Genomic DNA, 21,872 nt, shown 5'->3' with positions numbered 1-21,872 from the left:
AAAATATTTATACAAGTGCTAATTTATCTCTATAAACCAATTAGAGCGCAGCTCCTTTAGTAAAATAAACTTCATAATTTCACTTATTAATATCTTCCAGATGTAGGACATCTCACGTTCATATAATGAGAGGTAAAGCCCTTCGTAAATAACAGACACATAGACACACAGGCAAATAGAGAGCTTATGGCTTTGAGTCTATAGTTTCAGTCAAGAGTCAACACAGAAGCACAAAATCTCACTAGTCGAGATGCCAAAGAGTTGTTTTTCCCAGTGGGCACAGAATTCTTGAGCTCAAAATAGACAGACAAATGAACAAGAATAACAAGCCAGATTCTCTGCTGTCTTTCACTCCATACAAAAAAGATCTCTGTAAGCCATTAATCCTTTTACAGAGATCACCAAGTGGCCAGACACTACCAACACTACCAAATTGCCAATCACTGCTGCCACAGGAGAGGCATAATTTATTGACCATATACAAACCAAAACACAAAACCAGTGGAGAAGAAAATTAAAATTAGGAAAACAGAAATTGAAGAACATTCTGCTGTGCTTCAGATCTACCTCTGAAAGCAGGAAACGAAATACCTAGACTTGGCAATCCATGAGCTAGAGCTCCCTGGTCATAAGTTGGTCTGGTTCTGTCCAACGAATACACTGGGCATCTTGGTGGGAACTGCAAAACTGTTAAAGGATAACTCTAAAAGAAATAATTAAAAAAGTAGTTATACAAAAGGATTTTATTTAACTCTTTTATTAACCTTCTCTGATAGATGTTACAATTTGTTCCAGGAGAATCCAAACAGCAGACACTTTACAGATCAGGAATATTGACCTTGCAAATGAATGCAAAACTGGCTTTTCTCCAGAGAAGGAGAGTTCTCTCTCCATTGGATAGAACTCAACTCACATGTTCACAGATAATAATCATTTGTATTACCATCTGTTCTCTACAAGTTAACTTTAATCACTACAGAATTCTAAAATAGTCTGATTCAAGATAAAGGTGAGTATCTTTCAGGATCAGACAATCCTCCAAACTCCAGCATTCCATTGAAAGGACATCCATTAATCTTTTTTGCTTATTTCAAAGTGTTACATTTCTCCTTAACACATTACAAACCAGAGGACATAGGATGTACTAGAGGGAGAAGTTTCTGCTCATTCACAGATCTGCTCTACTTCTGGTCCTGTGTTTATCATTCATTCAAAAATATCTACAATCTACTGTGTACTTAGCACAGCACTAGGTGGGGTAAATTCTGAAAATAATGGGTCATGGTCCTTGCTCACAAGGAACTTACAATCTCATTATGGAAATAAGACATACAAAAAAGCAGCCAATAAATATAATAAACTGCAAAATTTTTAGTACAACCAGAAAAGAGGGCAATATAAACTAGAAATACATCTGACCATCATTATTGATGCACTATGTATTTGTGAATTTGCCTACCTACTAAAATTTATCTGTAACTCCAAAACCAATACTTGCAAGTGCTTTTGCATTCATTCATGGACATATGCAGAGTGGTGAAAATTTTTGTTGTTGCATACTCCCAGCTGAGCTTGAAGGAAGCAAAGCTTGCCTTCTTGTTTCAGCCCTCACATTATAAACAACTGTCCTCTTCACAGTCTGTTTAGTACTATGTTTTCCACATTTTTGTGCTTTTGTTGGTGATTTTGCTGTTTAAAATGGTCCCCAAGGGTAGTGCTGAAGCGCTGTCCTAAATGCTTAGGATCCTAAGCACAATTCTGTGATGTGCCTTATGGAGAAAACAAATATGTTAGCTAAGCTTCACTCAGGCTCGGCCACGAATTCAACGTTAAGGAGTCAAAAATATATACTAAATGAAGTGTCATTAAGCAGAAACACATATAAACCAAGGTTATGTATCAATTAGGTGGCTAAAATGCGACCAGAGGCTCAGGGGAACCTAGCCCTGTATCCCCACTAGAAGCAATTGTTCGGTATTCACTATTACCGCGTTGGCAGTAACTTTATAGAACATTAACAATCACAAATGATGGCAATCAACTATACTTATACTGAGGAAAAATGTTTTTCAAGTACATCCGATTCCCTTATTAACATACAAGAGAACAACAACAAAAAAGCCTTCCCAAAAATTTACTCCACTCACTGCTCTCCCAACGAGCCTACAATTGCAGTAACCTTTCCCCCCTCCCCACTTTATTCTTCCTTCTTCTTCAGTTTCCCTCTCCCTATTCTTCCTTCTTCCTCAGTTTCCCTCTCCCTCTCCCCCACTTTATTCTTCCTTCCTTCCTCAGTTTCTCTTTTCCTCTCCCTCCTTCTCCCCCTCTCCCTTTCAGAAGGGTCTCCACTTAAAGAATGTTTTCCAATCATCTAGAGTCCTATACTAATATTGAGAGACACCACACACACACACACACACTTAAAAGTGAGCCCTGAGGATGTGTTCCAAAATTAACTGCAAAAATCCTTGGTATCACGGTTCTACGGTACACTGTTCCCCACCTGGGGCGTCCGCCTTTTGAATCTCCCAAGGACATCATAAAAGTACGCTAAAATACGTTTTTTTTCTTCTTAGCTCTCACAAAGTCACCACCTCCTACCCTCCCGTAGGCCTACACAGAGCTGTTCGGCTCTTAGTTTAGTTCTTGTTTCTTTAAGACAGAAGTCGGGTTTTTGCCCTATTCCGAAATGGCCGCCCATGCTTCCCCCGCTCTGCGCATGCTACTTGAACGCAATTCGGAGTTGTAATTCGCAGACTTTCGCGGCGCAAGATGGGGACTTGGCGGCCGGCGAGCCCGAACCTCCCAGCATGCCTTGCAGCCCGGCCGGGAGTCCCGACGTCTAGTGATGGGGAGCCCCTGGTGCTTTCGGCCGCCGCATCGGGTGTAGAGGTCGAGCCCCGAGCCTGGGAATTGGACGACCGCAGAGGAGAAAATGGAAGCGTGGCGCTGTGTGAGGAGGGGCTACGGCCGCTGTGTGGTGGGAAGAGGCCGGTCAGTAGGGCTGGGTGGCAGGAGGGAGGAGGGAGGGGCGGGGGCGGGCGGCCCGGGTAAACCCGGGGCGGGGCGGGCTGGGGGAGGAAGGAGGAGGAAGAGGGTCCGGGCGGCGGTGCCGCCGGGACGAGCCTCCGGAGACCCCGAGGGATAGGTAAACCCGGCGTGGAGCCGGCGGGACGCCTGGCCGACGCGGGCCGGGCCGGGCCCGGGGCGATCGATCGCCCGCAGGGCTAGTGCCTTCCCGACCTGGCTGGGCCTTGGAGCCCCGGCCCACTTTCCCCCAGCCCTGCCCCCGAGCCAGCCCGAACCCCCGCCCCGGTCCCCGGCCTCCTCCCAGGCCTCAGCACCCGCCGGGAGCTGAGCGTCCGCGGGGAGGCCGCCGGTCCGCAGTAGGTCCCGGGGCGGCCTGACCCGGAGAGGCGCGCACATCGCACGCACGCCCGGGGGTTTGCTGTTTGCGATGTTAGTGTCTCTCTCTCAAACTTGAGTCATTTGTGTACCAGCCTTTACGATTATTACCGAATTCTCGTTCCACACTTGTGTTTACTGCATTTTTCTTGAAATTGACTCATTTTTTTGAAAAAGCACTTAAGTAGTGCTGCCTATATTAGCATCGCCCCAAGCAGTACCCATGAAATCTTGGGTTTGATGTACTGATTATGGGTTTTTTCCTAATAAATACTTAGATGTGAAAAATCGAAAAGTTTGTGTACCGTATGAAACGGACTGGTATACCGCACCTGGGAAACAGCACTGTATTAATTATTATATATTATGGGGATCCGGTTTTAATCTCCTGTAGTCCGGGCTTGATGACAATTCAGTTCAACAGTGTTTTCCTGAGTACCAGCTGTGTGCCAGGCACTGTGCTAGGCACTTGGGAAGAGGCCAGGATTAAAATGAGTAAGAAAGCTCTGGCCTTGAAGGAGCTTATCGTCTTAAGAGCAAAAGACGTCTCTATAAGTAACTACAAATATGAAGAATAAGTTTTGCAGCCACGAGTATTATATGGCAACATGGTAGCTTATTAGCATGGACCGAGCACCCAAATCTCTATGGCTTTCAGAGTTGTCACAAAGCAGAGTAGCATGCCCATGTCATGCCTTTAAAGATTTACAATTAAGTTGAATTTAGAGAACAATTGGAGAATGCAAAAGTTTATAATAAATTATATAGAACAGCAAAAGTATATGATAAAAATTTTAAATGCCTTTAAAATGAACATATAAAAGTTAAAGAAACAGTAAATACTATTTAAACTAAGTTTCTTTGGTGGTAGAAGTGAACATTATTAACACTGTCTTGGAAGTGTACCTTTAATGAATTCTAGGAAAGGATAGAAGTCCTCTGAATCCAAAATTTTTGCCAGAATAGTATCGTAAGAAGATGGTGCTTGAGTTGTATTGTTTCTTAAGAGTGCCTGAGAACAAATTATTCAAGTTAATGATAACACTACTTTGGCGATGTTTTGGATGATCAGTATATTGGTTGGAATGTTGGTGAATTATTAATGAGTAAGCTCTATCCCATTTCATTTCCCTCAAGGAGAAGCATGCCATGAAAAAAAAAAAAAAGATGGAAAAATAAATTATCCACGTGCTGATTAGCAAGAGAGGTAGTTTGGTGAAGTTGTGATAGGTTTTTGTTTTCTTAGCTATACAAATGTTTGGAAAATGTAATCTTGGTTAAAAACAACTGTTCAGAAGCCTGTTTTTACTACAAACCCAAGTTGGAGGAGAGATTGGCTTTAATTGTAGTCAGCTCATCTATTCCATAGTGATTTAACTCTTATGTTTGCTGTGGATTGTATTTATCCAGAGTTTATTAGATACTAGAAGGCTACTCTGAAAACCAGTTTGATGGTTAATCTCTCAGTTGAACTGAGGACTTTTTGAAGTGTATGTGGTGTTTTGGGAGCCTGGTGGAGTCTATGTTAAGTATTTAGAATACCATTCATAGGTGTTGAAGGACAGCTTTGAGGTATTGCTACTAATAATTAAATCATGGCTGCTTTTGCCTGTCCTTCATAGATCTTGAAGATTTTTTTTTCAGATTCATATATATATATATAATATAATTATATTGTATAATATATATACATATATATATATATATTTTTTTTTTTTTTAGAGAGAGACAGCACATGAGCAGGGGAGAGGGGCAGAGGGAGAGGGAAAGAGAGAGGGAGAGAGAGAATCTTAAGCAGACTCCATGCTCAGCTAAGAGTTCTACAAGGGGCTCGATCCCACCACCATGAGATCATGACCTGAGCCAAAATCAAGAGACAGACGCTTAACCAACTCAGCCACCCTAGAAGCCAAAGTTTAAATATCAGGCATTATCTTGCCTTGAGGAGACAGATTTGGATTTAATGTGCTATAGCTGAACAAAAAGTGGTACCTCAAGGAGTGTATTTATTTCTTTTAGATACCCCATGTTTCCCCATCACCAGAAGAGTCTGGGCAGAGATTGGACTACACCGTGGGAGAATCTGCAAAGGTGTTGCTGGAACAGACATATTTCTAGTTGTATGAGGTGGCCTGGACATTATTCTCGTGCTCCTTACCCATACTTCAGTAGTAGGCATTTTTCACTACATTGGAGACCACCTTGTTTGTTTGAGTCTAGAACTCCGTTTCAGTACTGGAACTGGAGACCTGACAGCCTGAGCCACAGCTCTTTGATTCATCTCTCTAGTTACATCATGAACTCTGAGGGAGATGAGCCTTCATCAAAACGAAGAAAACACCAAGGTAAAGGTGACGTTTATCTTGGTGGAGAAATAGATGTAAGCCATAGAAGGAAACTTTCCTATCTGATAATCCTTAAAACCTCCTCCGGGTTTTGGAGGGGTTTAGTATTTGTTTTCAACCCATAGTTTTCTATTAGGAAAAAGGAAATTATTTTTTTAAATGACGTCTTGATTTATATCTATTTTTATCTTTTGTGTATTTCTGACAGTAAAAATACAGGAAACTATATATAAAGAGAGAGGGAGAGAGACAGAGAGAGGGGGAGAATGAGGTTGGGAAAGAATGTAGGACTAGATTAAAACATTAAGTTTAAGAATAATTATCAAATCCACTGATTTAAAAACAGGTCCTTAGACTTTCTAGAAATTGGTGTATGTTCTTGGGAGTCCACAGATCTATAAAAAAATTAAATTTCAGGTTTTTATTATTTGCTTATTTACTTTAAAGATTTTATTTTTAAGTAATCTCCACACCCAACATAGGACTCGACCTCACAACCCTGAGATCAAGAGTCGCACGTTCCACTGACTGACCCAGCCAGGTGCCCCTCATGTTTTTATTTTTAATGCTAACTTTTTAATGTAAGACCAAAGGATATTCTTAAAGACACACAATCATTAATTGAAAGATATTTTCTTACAGAGTAAGATTTTAGCTTACTCAATGTATTTATTGTACTGAGGTTTATACATATAATCTTGAGTCTGTGGGATGTCTTATCTTTTAATAAGGGAACCACATCTTTTTCAGCTTTGAGAATGAGTTTTTTCTAAATATGTTGATTATTTCTAGATTTGTCAGATTGTTTACAATTCACTAGACTCGCTCTGTGCTGCCAGCCCTGCCTCCTCCCCCAAAGTATGTATGAATTATCTAAGTGGAACTTGGAGTTGTCTTTCTTACTGGGCTATGTTTTCGGTGAAGATAATTCCTCTGGAGATATTTGAAAATAGACCGTATAAGTGTTTCTGTGTAGAGAGCTGACATAAGTTTGTCAAAGGAAGACGTACAGAGTTAGTCTCACTTGGAAGTCAGAGCTCGAAGGTTAGCTAGACGATCAATTAGTGCTCTTTTAAATAGAAATTCTACTACACATTTGAGTAGAAATTGTAAGCACCGAAAGTGAAAATCTGTTTGTATAATATTTAACCACAGCATGTGTTCATAAACCAATATTCTTTTGAATGAACGAAAGATGTATTGTAGAGGCATTAAAATTAGGTTCCTAAGAACAGTCAATCCATAGCCTGTAAATCTAGGGCTGTATGATGACATGAGATGGCTTGTCATTCATGTATTCGTTGTTGATCAGGTCAGCACACTGCTCTCTTGCTTAGCCTTTGTAAATCTGGTGTGCTCCCAGGTGGAGTTGTGGCTTACTGACATAAGCATGGGCTCAGGAACCACTCCCTGCTCTCATTCTGTCCCACCACTAATTGTGTCAACTTGGACAGGTTATGGAGCCTCTCTGCTCCTTGGTTTCCAAGTGTAAAATAATGCCTACTTTGAAAGCCTGTTGAGGATGAAATGAGACCTATCAAAGTGCCTAATACACTGTTGGCTTCATAGTAGGTACTCAGAAAATCGTGGTGGTGGTGTTTTCCCTTTAATGAATGGGGGATGACATTTACATACTGATAAACTTTGATTGCGACCTGACTCTTTATATGTCCATTCTTCCTAGGTATTGTGAATAAGGAAAATGCTCTTCGTTAAGCCATATTTGTGACTTCCGATAATTCACTAATACTTTTCAATCAAGAGAACAGCCTTCTAACTTGCCTATCACTTTAAAGTGGTATTTGAAGGAATTGTGTGACACAATTATGACTTTTTAATTAGGCGCCCTAAAAACCTGATCAGGCCTATTGCTTACTTTCTTTGATTCATCTGTCTTCTCTGCTGTGATCACCTTGTTCCTCCTGACATGGAAGGTATATAAGCTTTTGTAGTGTGACTGTATGTTGTGAAGTAGATGAAGGCCAAAGACTGTCCTCTCTCAGTCGTCTTCCGATTGTCTTCCATGGAACCCTAGCTCTCAAACACATTTCTGTATGTTTATTAAAAGCAAATGTGGTCAGGAGAAAATATGTATTTACCCCATCAGCCAGCCCCAGTCTATTAGGGATTGATGGTCATGACACGAAAAGTAATGCCAAAGAGTTATATAAGCTTGAGAAGGTTGAAAGCCACTCTTGAATTAGATAATCTGATGGTTTCAGTTACTTCAGAAATGGAACTGCAAGAAGAGTTGGCTTACAAACACTTGCCAGGACTATACAATTCTCAGTGCATCTCTGTGCCCTTACATATACATATTTTATAGGAAAATATGAACACCTTTTTTAGACCTTCATTTTTCATATCTTAATATGATGGTGGCTCCAGGGTAGGGCTGTAACTTTGTGATGGTGGCTTGCATTTTGTTTGCATGACTAGAGCCCTTTGCATCTCGTATACATACAAAGACTATGATTTGTGGCTAAAAACCATCAATAGACAGTCCCCAATTTACGAATGAATTGTGTTCTAGATAATTAGTTCTTGAGAATCAGTTGTGGATCATCAGTTTCCGCTTTCCCCATACAAACTATGTTACAAATCTCAGGGTAATTCTGTGGAGTCAGTACAATTAGGTGTAGTTCTGGGCCTTCGCAGGTAGGATTCTCTTTATTCAGTGAAGGATAGGGAAGAATATGGTTTCCATCCCTTTCCTGGGTATAGGACAAGTTGTAGGCTAAGTTCTGTAATCCTTGAAGACTTTTGTTGAGTTTGGTTTTCTTTCCTTCCACCTTTTTTTTCTTTACCCTTCTCAGGCGCTTAGTACCTTCATGGTATCGTATGTCTCCCAGCACCATGTTCCACCCAGACCTCACTATTCATAAAAATTATCTTCCTCTTCGAGCCTCTGGTCAAAATCTCTATTCCCTCCATGCAGCAGACATTAAACATGTTTACCAGAGGATATTTAAACATTTTTTACTTTATTGGCATTTCTACAGAGTTTATTGATACTTTGATTGTAAATATATCATCATTGTAGACGATTTAGAAAAATCATCCACAGTCCTTCCACTCAGAAATAACCGCTCTTAAAAATACTGGTGTGTTTCCTTTTGGTCTTTTTTTCCCCTATGTATGGAATATTTTTCCTCAATTTAATTTTTAATTAGTGGAATTCTAGGTATTGTAATCCAGTGAAGCGAAAACCTTCATGTAGGAGAAGGAAGATGTTCTAGGACTGAGGTTTTTCATGTAATTTTAATCATGCTTGAAAGTCCATCTCCAAACCTGTTTTCCCAAGTTCTTCCCTTTGTTTTCCCCTTCTGTTGAGCTCATGGAATCTCTAAAACTTCCACATTTTTCTTCATGGTTTCCATGGCAGTAAGAGTATCCTCCTTAATGGTGGGGTGAGAGAGACAAGGTCAAAGGGGTGTATGTACATTTGCGTGTGTGTGCAGGTCGTTTCTAAGTCGAGGACTACCTATAGTTGAAAAATCTCGTGCTGTCTGATTCTCCTCTCGTATTGTGTCTTTGCAGAATGTAAACCATCACAATTCCTGGTCGCTCACTGCATGCTGGGCTCTTCAGCCAGCCCTTACCATTTACTAGCATTCTGCACCCGTGTTCTCTCTAACTTTTGCTTTGGTGTGCATTAAAAAGAATTCTTGTGTTCATTTCGTTTGCATCATTCCACTAAATACTGCTTCCACATGTTGGCATCATACACCCTTCATTCATGTCTAAACCAGAATTCTGAGATGAGTTCTTGCTAGAACTTAATCATTTGATGATCTTATCTTACTCACAGGAAATAAAATATAGTGCAAAATCATCTTATTGAACAGTCAACTGTGACATTCAAATACAGTTGACCTTTGAACAATACACAAACTGCATAGGTCCACTTAACACGTGTGCTTTTCTGATAAGTATGACACAGCACTGTAAATGTATTTTCTCTTCTTTATGATTTTCTTAATAAGGATTTCTTTTCTCTAGCTTACTTGATTGTAAGAATACAGTATATAATACATATAACATACAAATTATGTGTTAATCTACTATTTATGTTACCAGTAAGACTTCCAGTCAACGGTAAGCTATTACTAGTTAAGTTTTGGGGGAGTCAGAAGTTTTATGCAGATGCTTTTGAGGTGCTTTTGACCCCCCCCTCCCCCCGCATTGTTCAAGGGTCAACTGTATATTGTTATGGTTATGAAGTTGCTGAGCTTATCTGGCAGAGCCACTTGTCAACCATAAGTAAGTGAGAAACTAGGACCCCTGTTCAGTCTTAGCTTTATTAACACACTCTCAAGTCTCCAAAATGACTTGCCAGATCCTTTTAAACTTGTTTCGTACCTGTTGGTCAGTCATCCTATCATTTTACTGCCTTTGTAATCAATTTGATGACAACTTCCAGTTACTTAGTGCTATGTTGCCATTTCCTAGGGGAAAACGTTCTGCTCATTGCCTGTAGGAGTTTTTAAAAGGCAAGAAAAAACTGACATACAGGAAAATTTATGGTTTGTTTTTCATTAACTCTTTATGTGTTGTTCAATATATTTTAACAGGCACAATACAACGGCATTGGGAATATGTATGTAACCATAATAAAGACAAGACGAAGATCCTAGGAGACAAAAATGCTGACCCCAAATGTGAAGACAGCGATAACAAGTTTGACTTCTCAGTGATGTCCTATAATATACTTTCACAAGATTTATTGGAAGACAATTCACACCTCTATAGACACTGCCGGCAGCCAGTTTTACACTGGAGTTTTAGGTTTCCCAATATTTTGAAAGAAATTAAACACTTTGATGCAGATGTAAGTGCAGAATATCATCAAAATTCTTCACATAAAAGTTCACTTGTGTACTGAATGGTTTTATGCCTTTCGTTTGTGGTATGAGAAGGTTTTAAATACAGTGATGGAACAGTTTTTAACAACGTAACATGACTTCCAAAGAGTCGTTTGCTAATGGTTGTTGGTATAAATAATCACTAAAGTTTCAAAAAAGATCCAAAAAGTTCTACTTATCCGTCAGTTTTGAGACAGGGACTGGCAGTATATGAAGTATTTATTTAGTAACGGTTTCCTTTGACTTGAAATGTAAATCATTCTTGTAAAAATCTAGATGATGGCATTCAAAGAAATGACCTCTGGAAAGTACTAGAAGGACATAGTACTAAGGAACATTTTAATTCAAGAAGGACTTAGTACAAAGGAACATTTTAATTCAAGAAAAAGACTCCAACATGTAAATTAAAAAGATTTCTTTTGGGAAGTACAAGTTTCAGATAGTAAGAGAGAGAGCTTCGTGTATTTAAAGGCCACGGTTTGGGGGACTGATCAAATTTGGAAACGTTAATTTGATAGTTAAAAAGAAGAAAAGGATTATGTCTTTTATTTCAAGTTTCATTAGGTTTTTAGAATTTTAAAAGCCTGTTTTTAAAGATGAAAGCACCAGAAAGTTCATATTTGGTCTCTGTTTTAATTCACACCATGTTTTTCTTCCAAGGTACTTTGTTTGCAAGAAGTTCAAGAAGATCATTATGGAGCAGAAATCAGACCCAGTTTGGAATCTTTGGGTACAATGTAACTTTTATTTTAGCCAGATTTATTTTGGAAGATTTGCGTGCTGTGAAAGCATAACTTGCTAACAAAGATGTGTGGTATATTGGGCAAAAAAATCTTAATTTTGAAAAAACTTAATATCCATTTCAAAAAGTCAGGAAGAGATTGCGGTATTTCAAGTGGAAACTTTTGTGTTCATATAGCATTTTAATTCAAACAGAAAAGCATGTGAGAATCTCTTATTAGCTTCCTTTCCAGTAGTTGCTCTACCCACAGCTAGACCTCTCAGATTCTAAGTTCTGTATCAGAGATCATTCTGTCTGATTAGCTAATGGGTAGAAGCTAAAAACCTACTTGATAAGTGAACACTTCTAGAAACAGTGCATCTGTTTGAGAAATGCTGCCTACTTTGCATTCCTTCCTCGGCAAATATTTTTTGAATGCCTACTATATCCTATGCACTGTGGTGTGCTGTACAGCAGTGAGCAAATAGATAAAAAGGCTCTGTCCTTGTGGAGCCTACATTCTGGTGGAGGAAGGCTGACAACAAGTCAAATAAATACTAAAATAGCACACTAGGTAATGATAATTTTGGAGACAAGCAGGAAAGTAGAATGGGTCAGGTTTCACTCTTAAACAATGATCAGAGAAGGTAGGTAACATTCGAGCAAAGACTTGAAGGAGGTGAAGGAACAAGCCACGCCTGTAGCATTCCAGACAGCGGAAATAGCAAAGCAAAGACCCTGAGGTAGGAGTGCTTCAAAGCAGGTGAGGAGGCAGGTGCGTGTTGACTGGAACCGGGGAAGAGTTATAGGCAAAAAGGTCAGAGATGTGCCATAGCAGGGGGTGGGGATGGTGGTGGTAGATTATCGTAAGCCCTTATATAGTCTCTGTCACAACTTTTACTAGGATGGAAATGACAGCGTGTCGATGCACATTAACATATTGGAGACTAAAGTCCGCAAGTCAAGAGACCCATTCCTAGGACCTAGACCCAGTCCCAAACTTAACATCCTACATTGTTAATGTTTTGCAGGATACACTTTGATAAACGTTGTTCAAAGATATCAGGAGAGCTGTGTTTTGCCATGTGTATGTTTATAGCGGTAGTCCCTTGTGTTAAATTTATTCCTTTCTTATAGGTTATCACTGTGAATACAAGATGCGGACAGGAAGGAAACCCGACGGCTGTGCCATTTGCTTCAAACATTCCAAGTTTTCACTCTTATCAGTGAACCCAGTGGAATTCTACCGCCGTGATGTCCCTCTGTTGGACAGAGACAACGTTGGATTAGTGTTACTCCTGCAGCCCAAACTTCCACGTGCTGCCTCTCCTGTGATCTGTGTAGCTAACACACATCTCTTGTATAATCCAAGGCGAGGGGATATTAAGCTGACCCAACTGGCGATGCTTCTGGCAGAGATTTCCAGTGTTGCCCATCAGAAAGACGGCAGCTTCTGCCCTATCGTCATGTGCGGTGACTTTAATTCTGTTCCTGGTTCTCCACTCTATAGTTTTATAAAGGAGGGAAAATTGAATTATGAAGGACTCGCCATCGGAAAGGTAAGTGCTTGCTTCATGGTTAGTAGGAGATGGACGTAGTCTCTGTTCCTGTAGCGTGAGGATCGTTGTCATATGGCTATTGAAAACCTCAGATGACCCAGTACCCTCACTTCACCAAGCTATGATGATTTTCCCAACTACTAATGAGTAATTGTGTTCACTTGGTTGAATTTTCAGCTTTCCCATCTATCTGTGGCAACATTCTGCTTGGAGGAATTGGCAGGCAGCAAAATATCCTAAATGGGGGAGAAGAAGAAAAAATAAAAGCATTGACAGACAGTACTTTGTAAAGGGGCGGTTGGCCGGCTCAGTCAGTAGAACATGTGACTCTTGATATCAGAGTTGTGAGTTCAAGCCACATTGGGTGCGGAGCATACTGAAAGACTAAAGCTTTTAAAAAAATGCTTCATAAATAAGGAACTATTCATAAGGGGGTGGAACAGAATTTTGAGTGCTGGATGTGGACAGTGTAGTTGGCAAAACAGTAATTTAATATTTCTTTAGGATGCACATCTTCCTTTTCATAATGGTAAATATTTTAATTCCTTAGCTGCCTATATCCCATGTTTATCCCATGTTTTTTTCTTCATTGTGCTCTCTGTTGCTTCAGATCATTTATTTCATCTTCAGTATTTTAACCAAAATAAACTCTCCACCACTGAGTTTTCAGTGATGGTTTAAAATTTTGTGAGAGTTGATCTCTCTAAGTATTTTATATAATAGGAGCTCTGTTGCAGGGAGCAAAAACGGGGGTGCAGCATTAGTCTAAAGCTATAGATCATGTAGATGTCCAAATTAGAATAACATGTGTAGGAAAAGATTGCCATTTTTATGTAAACAGTAACTTTTTTCTGAACTATATTTGAATAAGATTTTGTAAAGCACAAATAATCACTTACTATGATAAAGAAAGGGTAATATTTACCATTCTTGGATTTCCTCTTCTTATTTAAGACATAAACTTTTCAATACATAAACTACTTAAAATCTATTCACTTAAGATACCTGTTGAAATTTTGTTTAGGTATCTGGCCAGGAACAGTCTTCACGGGGACAAAGAATTTTATCTATTCCAATTTGGCCCCCAAACCTAGGTATCTCACAGAACTGTGTGTATGAGGTACAGCAGTTACCAAAAGTAGAAAAGACAGGTAAGTGTTTGCAGTATATTTTGCCAGTCTCCTTGATAGTAGTGTTCCCTTTGAAGACCTAAAACTAAATTTTTCAAGGGATGCCATCTCAGGGATGAATATTCATAGATAAAAACATAATGCTTACTTGTTTAATTCTTTGTTAAAGAACTCTAAATTTACCATTTTTAAGTTGACCTTCCAGAATTATCTGCATGAATTACTTGCATGTTGTTTTGGAAATCAGTTTGGCTAATTACGGAGACCATCAAAACATATAGATTCCCGGATGAAACATTTAACTAGGCATCCTATCTAAACTAGATATATCTTAAATATTGTTCCTAGCCTAAGAGGACTATTCTGTGGCAAACTAGAACAAAAGAGTATATTGATAGTTTAATATATTTCTCTTTGTTCTTACAGATGGTGATCTGACACAGACAGAGCTGGACAAAACAGAGGTCCTAGTGACAGCTGAAAAGTGAGTTCTGAAAAGCCAACAATAGACATTTACTAACTTTAGTTGGGTAAAAAAATCATTTCTAAAAAATCTCTTTGGATAAAAAATGAAAATTATGTTATTCCATGCTGATGAAGAAAACTGGCTCTTGAGTCAAATAGACCTGCGTTCCAGTCCTAACTTTGCTACATTTTAGCTGTGTAATTTTGAGCAAGAAAATTAAGATCTCTGCGATTCAGTTTCCTTACCTATAATTTGGGTAGTTGTGAGGATAGCATGAGATAAAGCATGGAAAGCTTGATGTATGACTCTTACGAGGGGTTTAAGGCAGTGTTATTTAAAGCAAAGAGCCTGTCCCTGCACCTGGGCCAGCTAGTACTCAGAAATTGATCGCTATTACGTGCTTTAACAAAGGTCAAGATCACAGGAAAATACCATGCTTAGCCTCCTTTGACTTACTGGATCTTACAGTTTGTAGGGGAATTGACCCAAAAAAAGGATATACCAGCATAAATAATTATATTTAAATTTTATAAATACTTTATGAAGACATTTACATCTCTTAAACTACAGGAAAGGGTTGTCAAAGGTGGAGGGGGTGAAGATGCCTAGATTACCGGTTATCAAAGATGCATGAATATTTGGGGCTATGGTTGAGAAACAGATGAATATTAATACAACAGGATGGAGATCTTATCTTACCTCTTTGGGAGATTCTTGAAATGTCTTGATTTTATATCGTAGCCCTTTTATTCTTATCTCTTTGGGAGATTCTTGAAATGTCTTGATTTTATATCGTAGCCCTTTTGTTCATATTTTAATTTTAATGTTTGTTTTAACATTTATATTTAGGGACCAAATTAGAATCACCTGTTACTCATTTTATCTGCTTCTTCTCAGTCTTACTATATTTTGTATACCTTGTTTTGACAAAATATTCTCTCATATGTAAGAACCTAGTAAGATAGGAAGTAATAGTTTTTGAAATTTTAAAAAAGAATATTGAAAAATTCATGATTAAACCTTTCAAATATAGTAAAAACTTCCCTGAGTAAGATTAATAAAAAGGCTAATATGACTAACAAATATTTGGTTTTGAGTAATTCTAAAATGTTTTTATAACAAAATGGGGTAAAAGAAAAGATACTTTTAAGTATCTGTATATAAATATAGTGTGCTTATATGCAGAGCTTATATCTATAAACCAAAAAATTGATAGAGAACAGTTTGCAGGAGGCACATTTTACATTTAATAGTATTGTAAATATAAGTCCTTAGACATAAAATGTTGCTAAAACTTGAAAGTAAGGGCATTTTGAAACAGTTACCTTTGTTCTTTGACCTTGAGCTTTTTTCATTCTTTTAATGTTTATCTTTGAGAGAGAGGGAGACACAGAATCCGAAGCAGGCTCCAGGCTCTGAGCTGTCAGCACAGAGCCCAACATAGGGCTTGAACTCAGGAACTGTGAAATCATGACCTGAGCTGAAGTTGGATGCTTAACCAACTGAGCCACCCAGGCGCCCCTGACATTGAGCTTTTTAAAAAGCAGGGCAGCATCTTTATATGTGTATCTTAAGCACCTAAGATAGTGCTTAGAACTTAGTAGGTATTTGTTAAATTTTTGTTGAATTTTAGAAAGTTAAAAAAAATTTTTCCATGATATAAAAGACCTTTAATCTTCAAGATGTGTTTATAGGAAATGATTTTTAAACCCTTTATTTAGTACATCACATGTATGTGTAGCATGGGATAAATATAAACCGTTACAGAAGCTGTTTTAAGATGCAGTACAAAATTATCTGATATATCACAGCAAGAATAATCATAGAAAAATATGGCCCTCTGACAATGAAAGTCTGGCGAACTCTACATAACATTCATAAAGGCCACTTTTTCTTAAAAACACAACAGGAGCGCCTGGGTGGCTTAGTTGGTTGAGCATCCAACTCTTGATTGTCATCTCAGGTAATGATCTCAGGGTCACAGGATCGAGCCGTGCGTCAGCTCCGCATTGAGCATGGATCCTGCTTAAGATTGTCTCTCTCTCCCTCTCTCCCTTCCCGCCCCCGAGCCTCTCTCCTGTCTCTCCCCCTCCTCCCTCTTCCTCTGCACCTTTCCCCCACTTGTGTGCTGTCATTAAATCAAATTAAATTTATAACAACAAATAACTTCTAAATTGTTTTAGAATACGTATTAGTAAGTGGGGGCTCTCAAATATGTTACAGTTAATAATAAATCACATTTGTATGTTGATTATTGAGCTTTTTCCCTCTGTGTGTCACAGCCTTGTTAGTGGGTTTTGGATATCCCTACATGAATAAATGAATGTCAGATTGTGATATTGTCTCTTTTAAAAAGCTTGTCTGAATGCCTGGTTTTGTCTGGATATTAAGTGAGAAAGTGCTTTAAAAAGGAGGAATTCTAGGGGTGCCTGGGTGGCTCAGTCAGTTGAGCCTCCGACGTCAGCTCAGGTCATGATCTCGTGGTCTGTGGATTCAAGTCCCGCATCAGGCTCTGTGCTGACAGCTCAGAGCCTGGAGCCTGCTTCAGATTCTGTGTCTCCTTTCTCTCTCTCTCTCTCTCTCTCTCTCTCTCTCTCTCTCTCTGCCCCTCCCTCATTCACCCTCTGTCTCTCAAAAATAAACATTAAAAATAATAATAAAAATAAATAAATAGGAGGAGTTCTAAAAATCAAAAACTTGATGGATGCTAAACACTTTTTCTTTTCATTTTAGATTATCTTCAAATTTACACCACCATTTCAGCTTGTCGTCTGTTTATTCACATTATTTTCCTGACACTGGAATTCCAGAAGTGACCACTTGTCATTCCCGAAGTGCCATAACTGTGGATTATATTTTCTATTCTGCCGAAAAGGAAGACGTTGCTGGGCAGCCAGGTAAAGAATGCGTGTGATCTTACATTGTGCCTGAGAATACAGTAACTAAAACCTCAGGGCTGAGGCTGAGAGGGTCAGCTAAACATCTGGTGAAGTTCTAGACTTAAAAGTTTAAAATATTTTGAAATCGGTAATATATTTGAGTTAATCAGCTAATCACCTGCAAAACACAGAGGCAGTGATGCACCTCAAAGCAAGTTGTTGCCTACGATGTCTGTCCTTAGTGCCTCCTTCCGGTTCCAGTCAGCTTCTTGGTTTTCATTTTATTGGTTTTACTTGCCATAAGTGTACTGTTTTTCTTGTGACAGCAACATCAGATAGTTTTGTACTTAAGTTTTACTGAGACATGCTGCCTTCATTGGAGGACCTTGCCTGTACTGCCAGCAATAGATAGTGTTGTCCTGTCGACCCTGGAATACTGGATCTTTCCAGATCAATAAGTCCATTATGTGAATATGTGGTTTCAAAAAGCGAAGGTGATAAAACACTTTTCCTTGTATGATTCAGTGAAAGTAAGGTTTTAAATATTAGCCAAATGATTTGATGTGGAGAAGAAAATGCAGTTTAAAATGACTGGCAGTCAAAAAAATACCATTCAGAAAACTTCGAAAGTCCAAAATGTGGGCAGATGTTTTGTCTTTTCTGATTCCACCCCCCCCCTTTTTTTTTACTACTTTCCTTTTTTCCTTTTTTCTCCTATTTGTGTTTTCCTTCCTACTGAGGATAACTATTAGTAATACTCAGGACTTGGTTTACCCTGCCCACTAGAGCGAGTCTAGGAAATAGTCCTCCTGCTTTGAATTTGTTGTAGGGGTAGTTGTCATGCTGTAAGTGTTCACTAGGTGGCGGGAGTGTGCCATGGACCAGCATCTCCAATGATCCTGTTAGAATACGTCCTCTTTCTCTGCTGTGGGCACTGACTCTGTGGGACCAAAGTATACTAATTTTTCTTTAATGTTTATTTTTGAGAGAGAGAGAGAGAGAGAGCATGAGCAGGGAGGGGCAGAGAGAGAATCCCAAGCAGGCTCTGTGCTGCCAGCTGTCAATGCCACCCAACTGGCTGAGCCACCCAGGTGTCCCCAAGGTTTACTAATTTATTCTGTCTCCAGTCACCTTATAAACTTCCTACTCCACCATGGCTGGATCTTTCTGCTTTATACAACTACAGAATAGTTGATAAATGAATTTATGTAGTTGTCAATCCCAAATAACTTCTAACATTATCTTTACACTGATACTTTTTTTAAAGATGACTTGCAGGGGTATCTGGCTGGCTTGGTTGGCAGAGCTTAATTGCAGGGTCATGAGTTCAAGCCCTATGTTGGGTATAGAGATTACTAAAGAAAACAAACAGAAAAATAAGATTATTTGTAGAACTGAAAACAAAAAACTCTGAACTAGAAAAAAACAAACATCTGAAACTGCTGTGTGTCTGAGAATTATAATTAGGTTATAACTCAATATGAAATTTAACCATGCGGTGCTGGATGGCTCAGTCAGTTAAAGCATCTGACTCTTGATTTTGGCTCAGGTCATGATCCCAGGGTTGTGGGATCAAGCCTCGCACCGGGCTTTGCACTGACAGCACTGGGCCTGCTTGAGGTTCTCTTTCTCCCTCTTCCTGCCCCTCCTCTACTCACACGTGCACTCCCTCTCTCTCTCCCTATCAAAATAAATAAACTTCAAAAAATTAAATGAAATTTAGTCATATTCTAAGAACTGTTTCCTATTAGACTTCTAGAGGGATCTGAAGTTCCTGATCATCATTTTTTAAAAAAATAAAGACTTGTGTGATTCATTTACAGTGACCTGTTGACACAGTTATGCTAAATATTAATGTGTTTCTTTAACATAGGAGCTGAAGTTGCTCTGGTTGGTGGCTTGAAACTTCTGGCCAGACTATCACTCCTTACAGAACAAGACTTATGGACTGTTAACGGACTTCCAAATGAAAATAACTCTTCGGATCATCTGCCTTTATTGGCTAAGTTCAGACTTGAGCTGTGACTCTTCTTTGATGACACATATACTTTTGTGTCCAATTTGTATTCTTTTTCACAAAGTGTAAAATAGCTCTTGAGAGTTTGCATGTTTATTTTTGCGCTGTGGAGTTTCGGAAGAGGTTCTGTTCAAGGCTTCAAACAGATGTCGGAAGAAACAAGTTTACAACAATTTTCTTTGTAATGATGAAAAAGTATTTTCCTGACCAGTGAGTTCTAAATGCTCCCTCCTTGTTGTAAAAGAGTTGTAAATATTTTTTATCCTAAATCCCAGTAAAATCGACAGTGATTTTTAAATATAGCGCATCCTCTAGTGTTAGTAAAGAATTTCAGTTGATGTTTTTGGCAAGCTTTACAGTGGATCCAAAGTATCTCTGAGTTCTTGCAAACCACAACTCATTTCCCTTCCAGAAGGCTTGATTTCATTGTGCGGACCATCTGTTTGTCAAGTCCTAATTCATCTCAGAAATCACTGGGTCGTTCACAAGTGTCTAACCAACCATTTTAGTTTGGTTTTGAGGGGGCGTAATGATGCTTTCTAAAATTGTACAAATTGCTTAATCCAGCTTATTACTATCCTGAGCCATGTAATGTGTCTACATTTTGTTGGGAAATGTAGTAGGAGAGGAGTTTTACACATGCCCTCTCTTTTCCATCCTGTGGGACAGACCATTCCAGCATGCCGGAGAGAGAGGCAGAGACTGGGTTTTAACGCTTTCGTTTCCCTAGCAATTTTTTTTTCCTTTTTTCTATTCCATTTCAGGAAGACATCCCTAGGTTGGGGGAGAGACTTTATTTTTCTGAACCAGTTCTATAGAAATTTATTTTATTAGGAAGCTTGTCTTTAGAACAAAATGTCAGCTATAAGATTATTTTGGTTTTGCCTCAGATACTTAGGAAGCCCGCAAAACTAGTGGGGAGATACCAACTTGGAGACCTAATACTCTCAAGTAGTAATTTAAGCTTAGTGGTTTTGTTTCTAAGATGTTAGCTACTTTGTTTTCTTTTATCATGAGGCCGCAGTGTGCATGGTGCTGACATTTTTTTTTTGTAAAGTGGTTAAGAGCAGGTCTAATTAGCCCACAGCTGGCACTATGTGAATGTTTGAATCAAAAATTTTAAAATCGAAAAAGTGAAAATGTCCCCTTTTTTGAGGCATTAGGATCAAAGAGTTATGTGCGTTTTTACTAAGTAGTAATTTTATATTTGAATTACACTGAATTATAAAAGTTTCTACAATGGGCGTTCTTCGTAGAATGACTCCTGTGAAATTAGAAAGCAGTAGTTCCTCCAAGTCCTGGACTTCAAAGGTTTTTGTACGAAAGTATATTGACTACAGTTATTTTTTAACAAAATAAATCAGATGACTACCTGAACAAAGCATGTGGGTTATAAGGATTTGCCTAGTAAAAATTGTAATAAGCAATTATTTTTAAATGTTTCATTTCTCACTTTTTTGGGTTTTTACTTACAGTATTACCTGTAGTTCTAAGATTTTCCACATTTTCTAGTAACAGTTTGCAGAATATTCAGTGTTCTAATTAGCAGATATTGTTGCTGTCAAATAATAATAGTGTAATTAATCCCTTTTAATATTGGGGAAAGAAAAAAGAAAATTCATTAAGTACCGCTTTGTGTTACGTGAGTTTATTAACAAATAATTTTGTGTATAGGTCATTGTTGGCAAACTAACATCCCTGAAAACCTCTGTGAAAACTTAATGTTTTATATCCTGATTAATATATTGACTTTAGGCCCTTTTCATGTGCTTCACTTTGTAGAGTTGATCCATAAAAATGCTTTCTACTTTAACCTATAAAGTGTAGTAGTGTTTTGTGAACTGGAGGCCAGAGCGTCCATGTAATAACCTTCCTACAGGTTTTTAAAGCTCCACTAAAATTATCTACTTGTCTTTACTTTTTACGGTCAGAAGAATTGGAAACTCTGTTGGAGCCTTGTACTTACCTGCCAAGAGCATTTAAACCTGGTTCACTGCGGAAGCCAGATCCCCCCCAGTCTGAAGTGCTGTACTATCCAAGTTTTAAAATGGAAAGAGACACTGTTGAGTAATGAATTTTGGTTTTACTGTACCTTTTGATATCAACATACTATGCATGTTTGAAATCTTGTCTTTCTTTTTCTTTTTCTTTTTTTTTTTTTTTTTTTTTGGAATTTAGCAGCTGTCTGCTTTTAACCCTTTGCTTTCCTAAAAACCCAAGTTAGAGATCCAGAGAGTTCAAGGGGTTGAACGAACAGAAAAGTCCAGTCATTTGCACTGTGTCCCTGTGAATCACCTAATAAATTACTACACTAGTGCATCTATGGCTGAAGGTTTTGTGGCAGGCGTGCTAAGCTGCATATGCTGGGCTGTTGCCCCTTCTAAACTATTTCATTACCCTGAGCCTGTATTACTTAGGGTGATGCTGAGATGTAAGTGAATTAAGATGTGGCAAAACAGAATAGTGTTTAATAAAGAGTCTGAAA

At 38.7% G+C, this 21,872-nt stretch overlaps 1 protein-coding gene across 8 annotated transcripts; it reads left to right on the top strand.

Moving 5' to 3' along the window:
* Positions 1-2,783: 2,783 nt before the first annotated feature.
* Positions 2,784-21,200, top strand: ANGEL2 (angel homolog 2). Of its 8 annotated transcripts, none has more exons than XM_019428640.2 (9): positions 2,784-2,953; positions 5,425-5,750; positions 10,325-10,581; positions 11,276-11,345; positions 12,474-12,895; positions 13,920-14,046; positions 14,452-14,509; positions 17,225-17,388; positions 19,244-21,200. In XM_019428640.2, exons 2-9 carry the CDS (start codon positions 5,432-5,434, stop codon positions 19,393-19,395), a joined length of 1,569 nt encoding a protein of 522 aa, XP_019284185.1. In that variant the 5' UTR covers positions 2,784-2,953; positions 5,425-5,431; the 3' UTR covers positions 19,396-21,200. The 8 variants fall into 8 exon arrangements, with proteins under 8 accessions (XP_019284185.1, XP_019284232.1, XP_019284149.1 ...); XM_019428604.2 differs by having other exon boundaries at positions 2,804-2,994; XM_019428667.2 differs by lacking the exon at positions 5,425-5,750 and adding an exon at positions 7,435-7,684 and having other exon boundaries at positions 2,888-2,994.
* Positions 21,201-21,872: the final 672 nt, after the last annotated feature.

Source organism: Panthera pardus, unplaced genomic scaffold (genome assembly GCF_024362965.1).
Source record: "Panthera pardus isolate Hobbes unplaced genomic scaffold, ASM2436296v1 HiC_scaffold_21, whole genome shotgun sequence".
Lineage (NCBI taxonomy): Eukaryota > Metazoa > Chordata > Mammalia > Carnivora > Felidae > Panthera > Panthera pardus.
Note: the sequence above shows the minus strand (reverse complement) of the source record. Positions and strands in the feature narration are given on the sequence as shown.

Coding starts and splice junctions, on each gene's coding strand:
- ANGEL2 (XM_019428604.2), top strand. CDS start 2,936: ATGGAAGCGTGGCGCTGTGTGAGGAGGGGCTACGGCCGCTGTGTGGTG. Junction 14,047..14,451: donor ACCAAAAGTAGAAAAGACAG/GTAAGTGTTTGC, acceptor TTGTTCTTACAG/ATGGTGATCTGACACAGACA. Junction 14,510..17,224: donor GTCCTAGTGACAGCTGAAAA/GTGAGTTCTGAA, acceptor TTTTCATTTTAG/ATTATCTTCAAATTTACACC.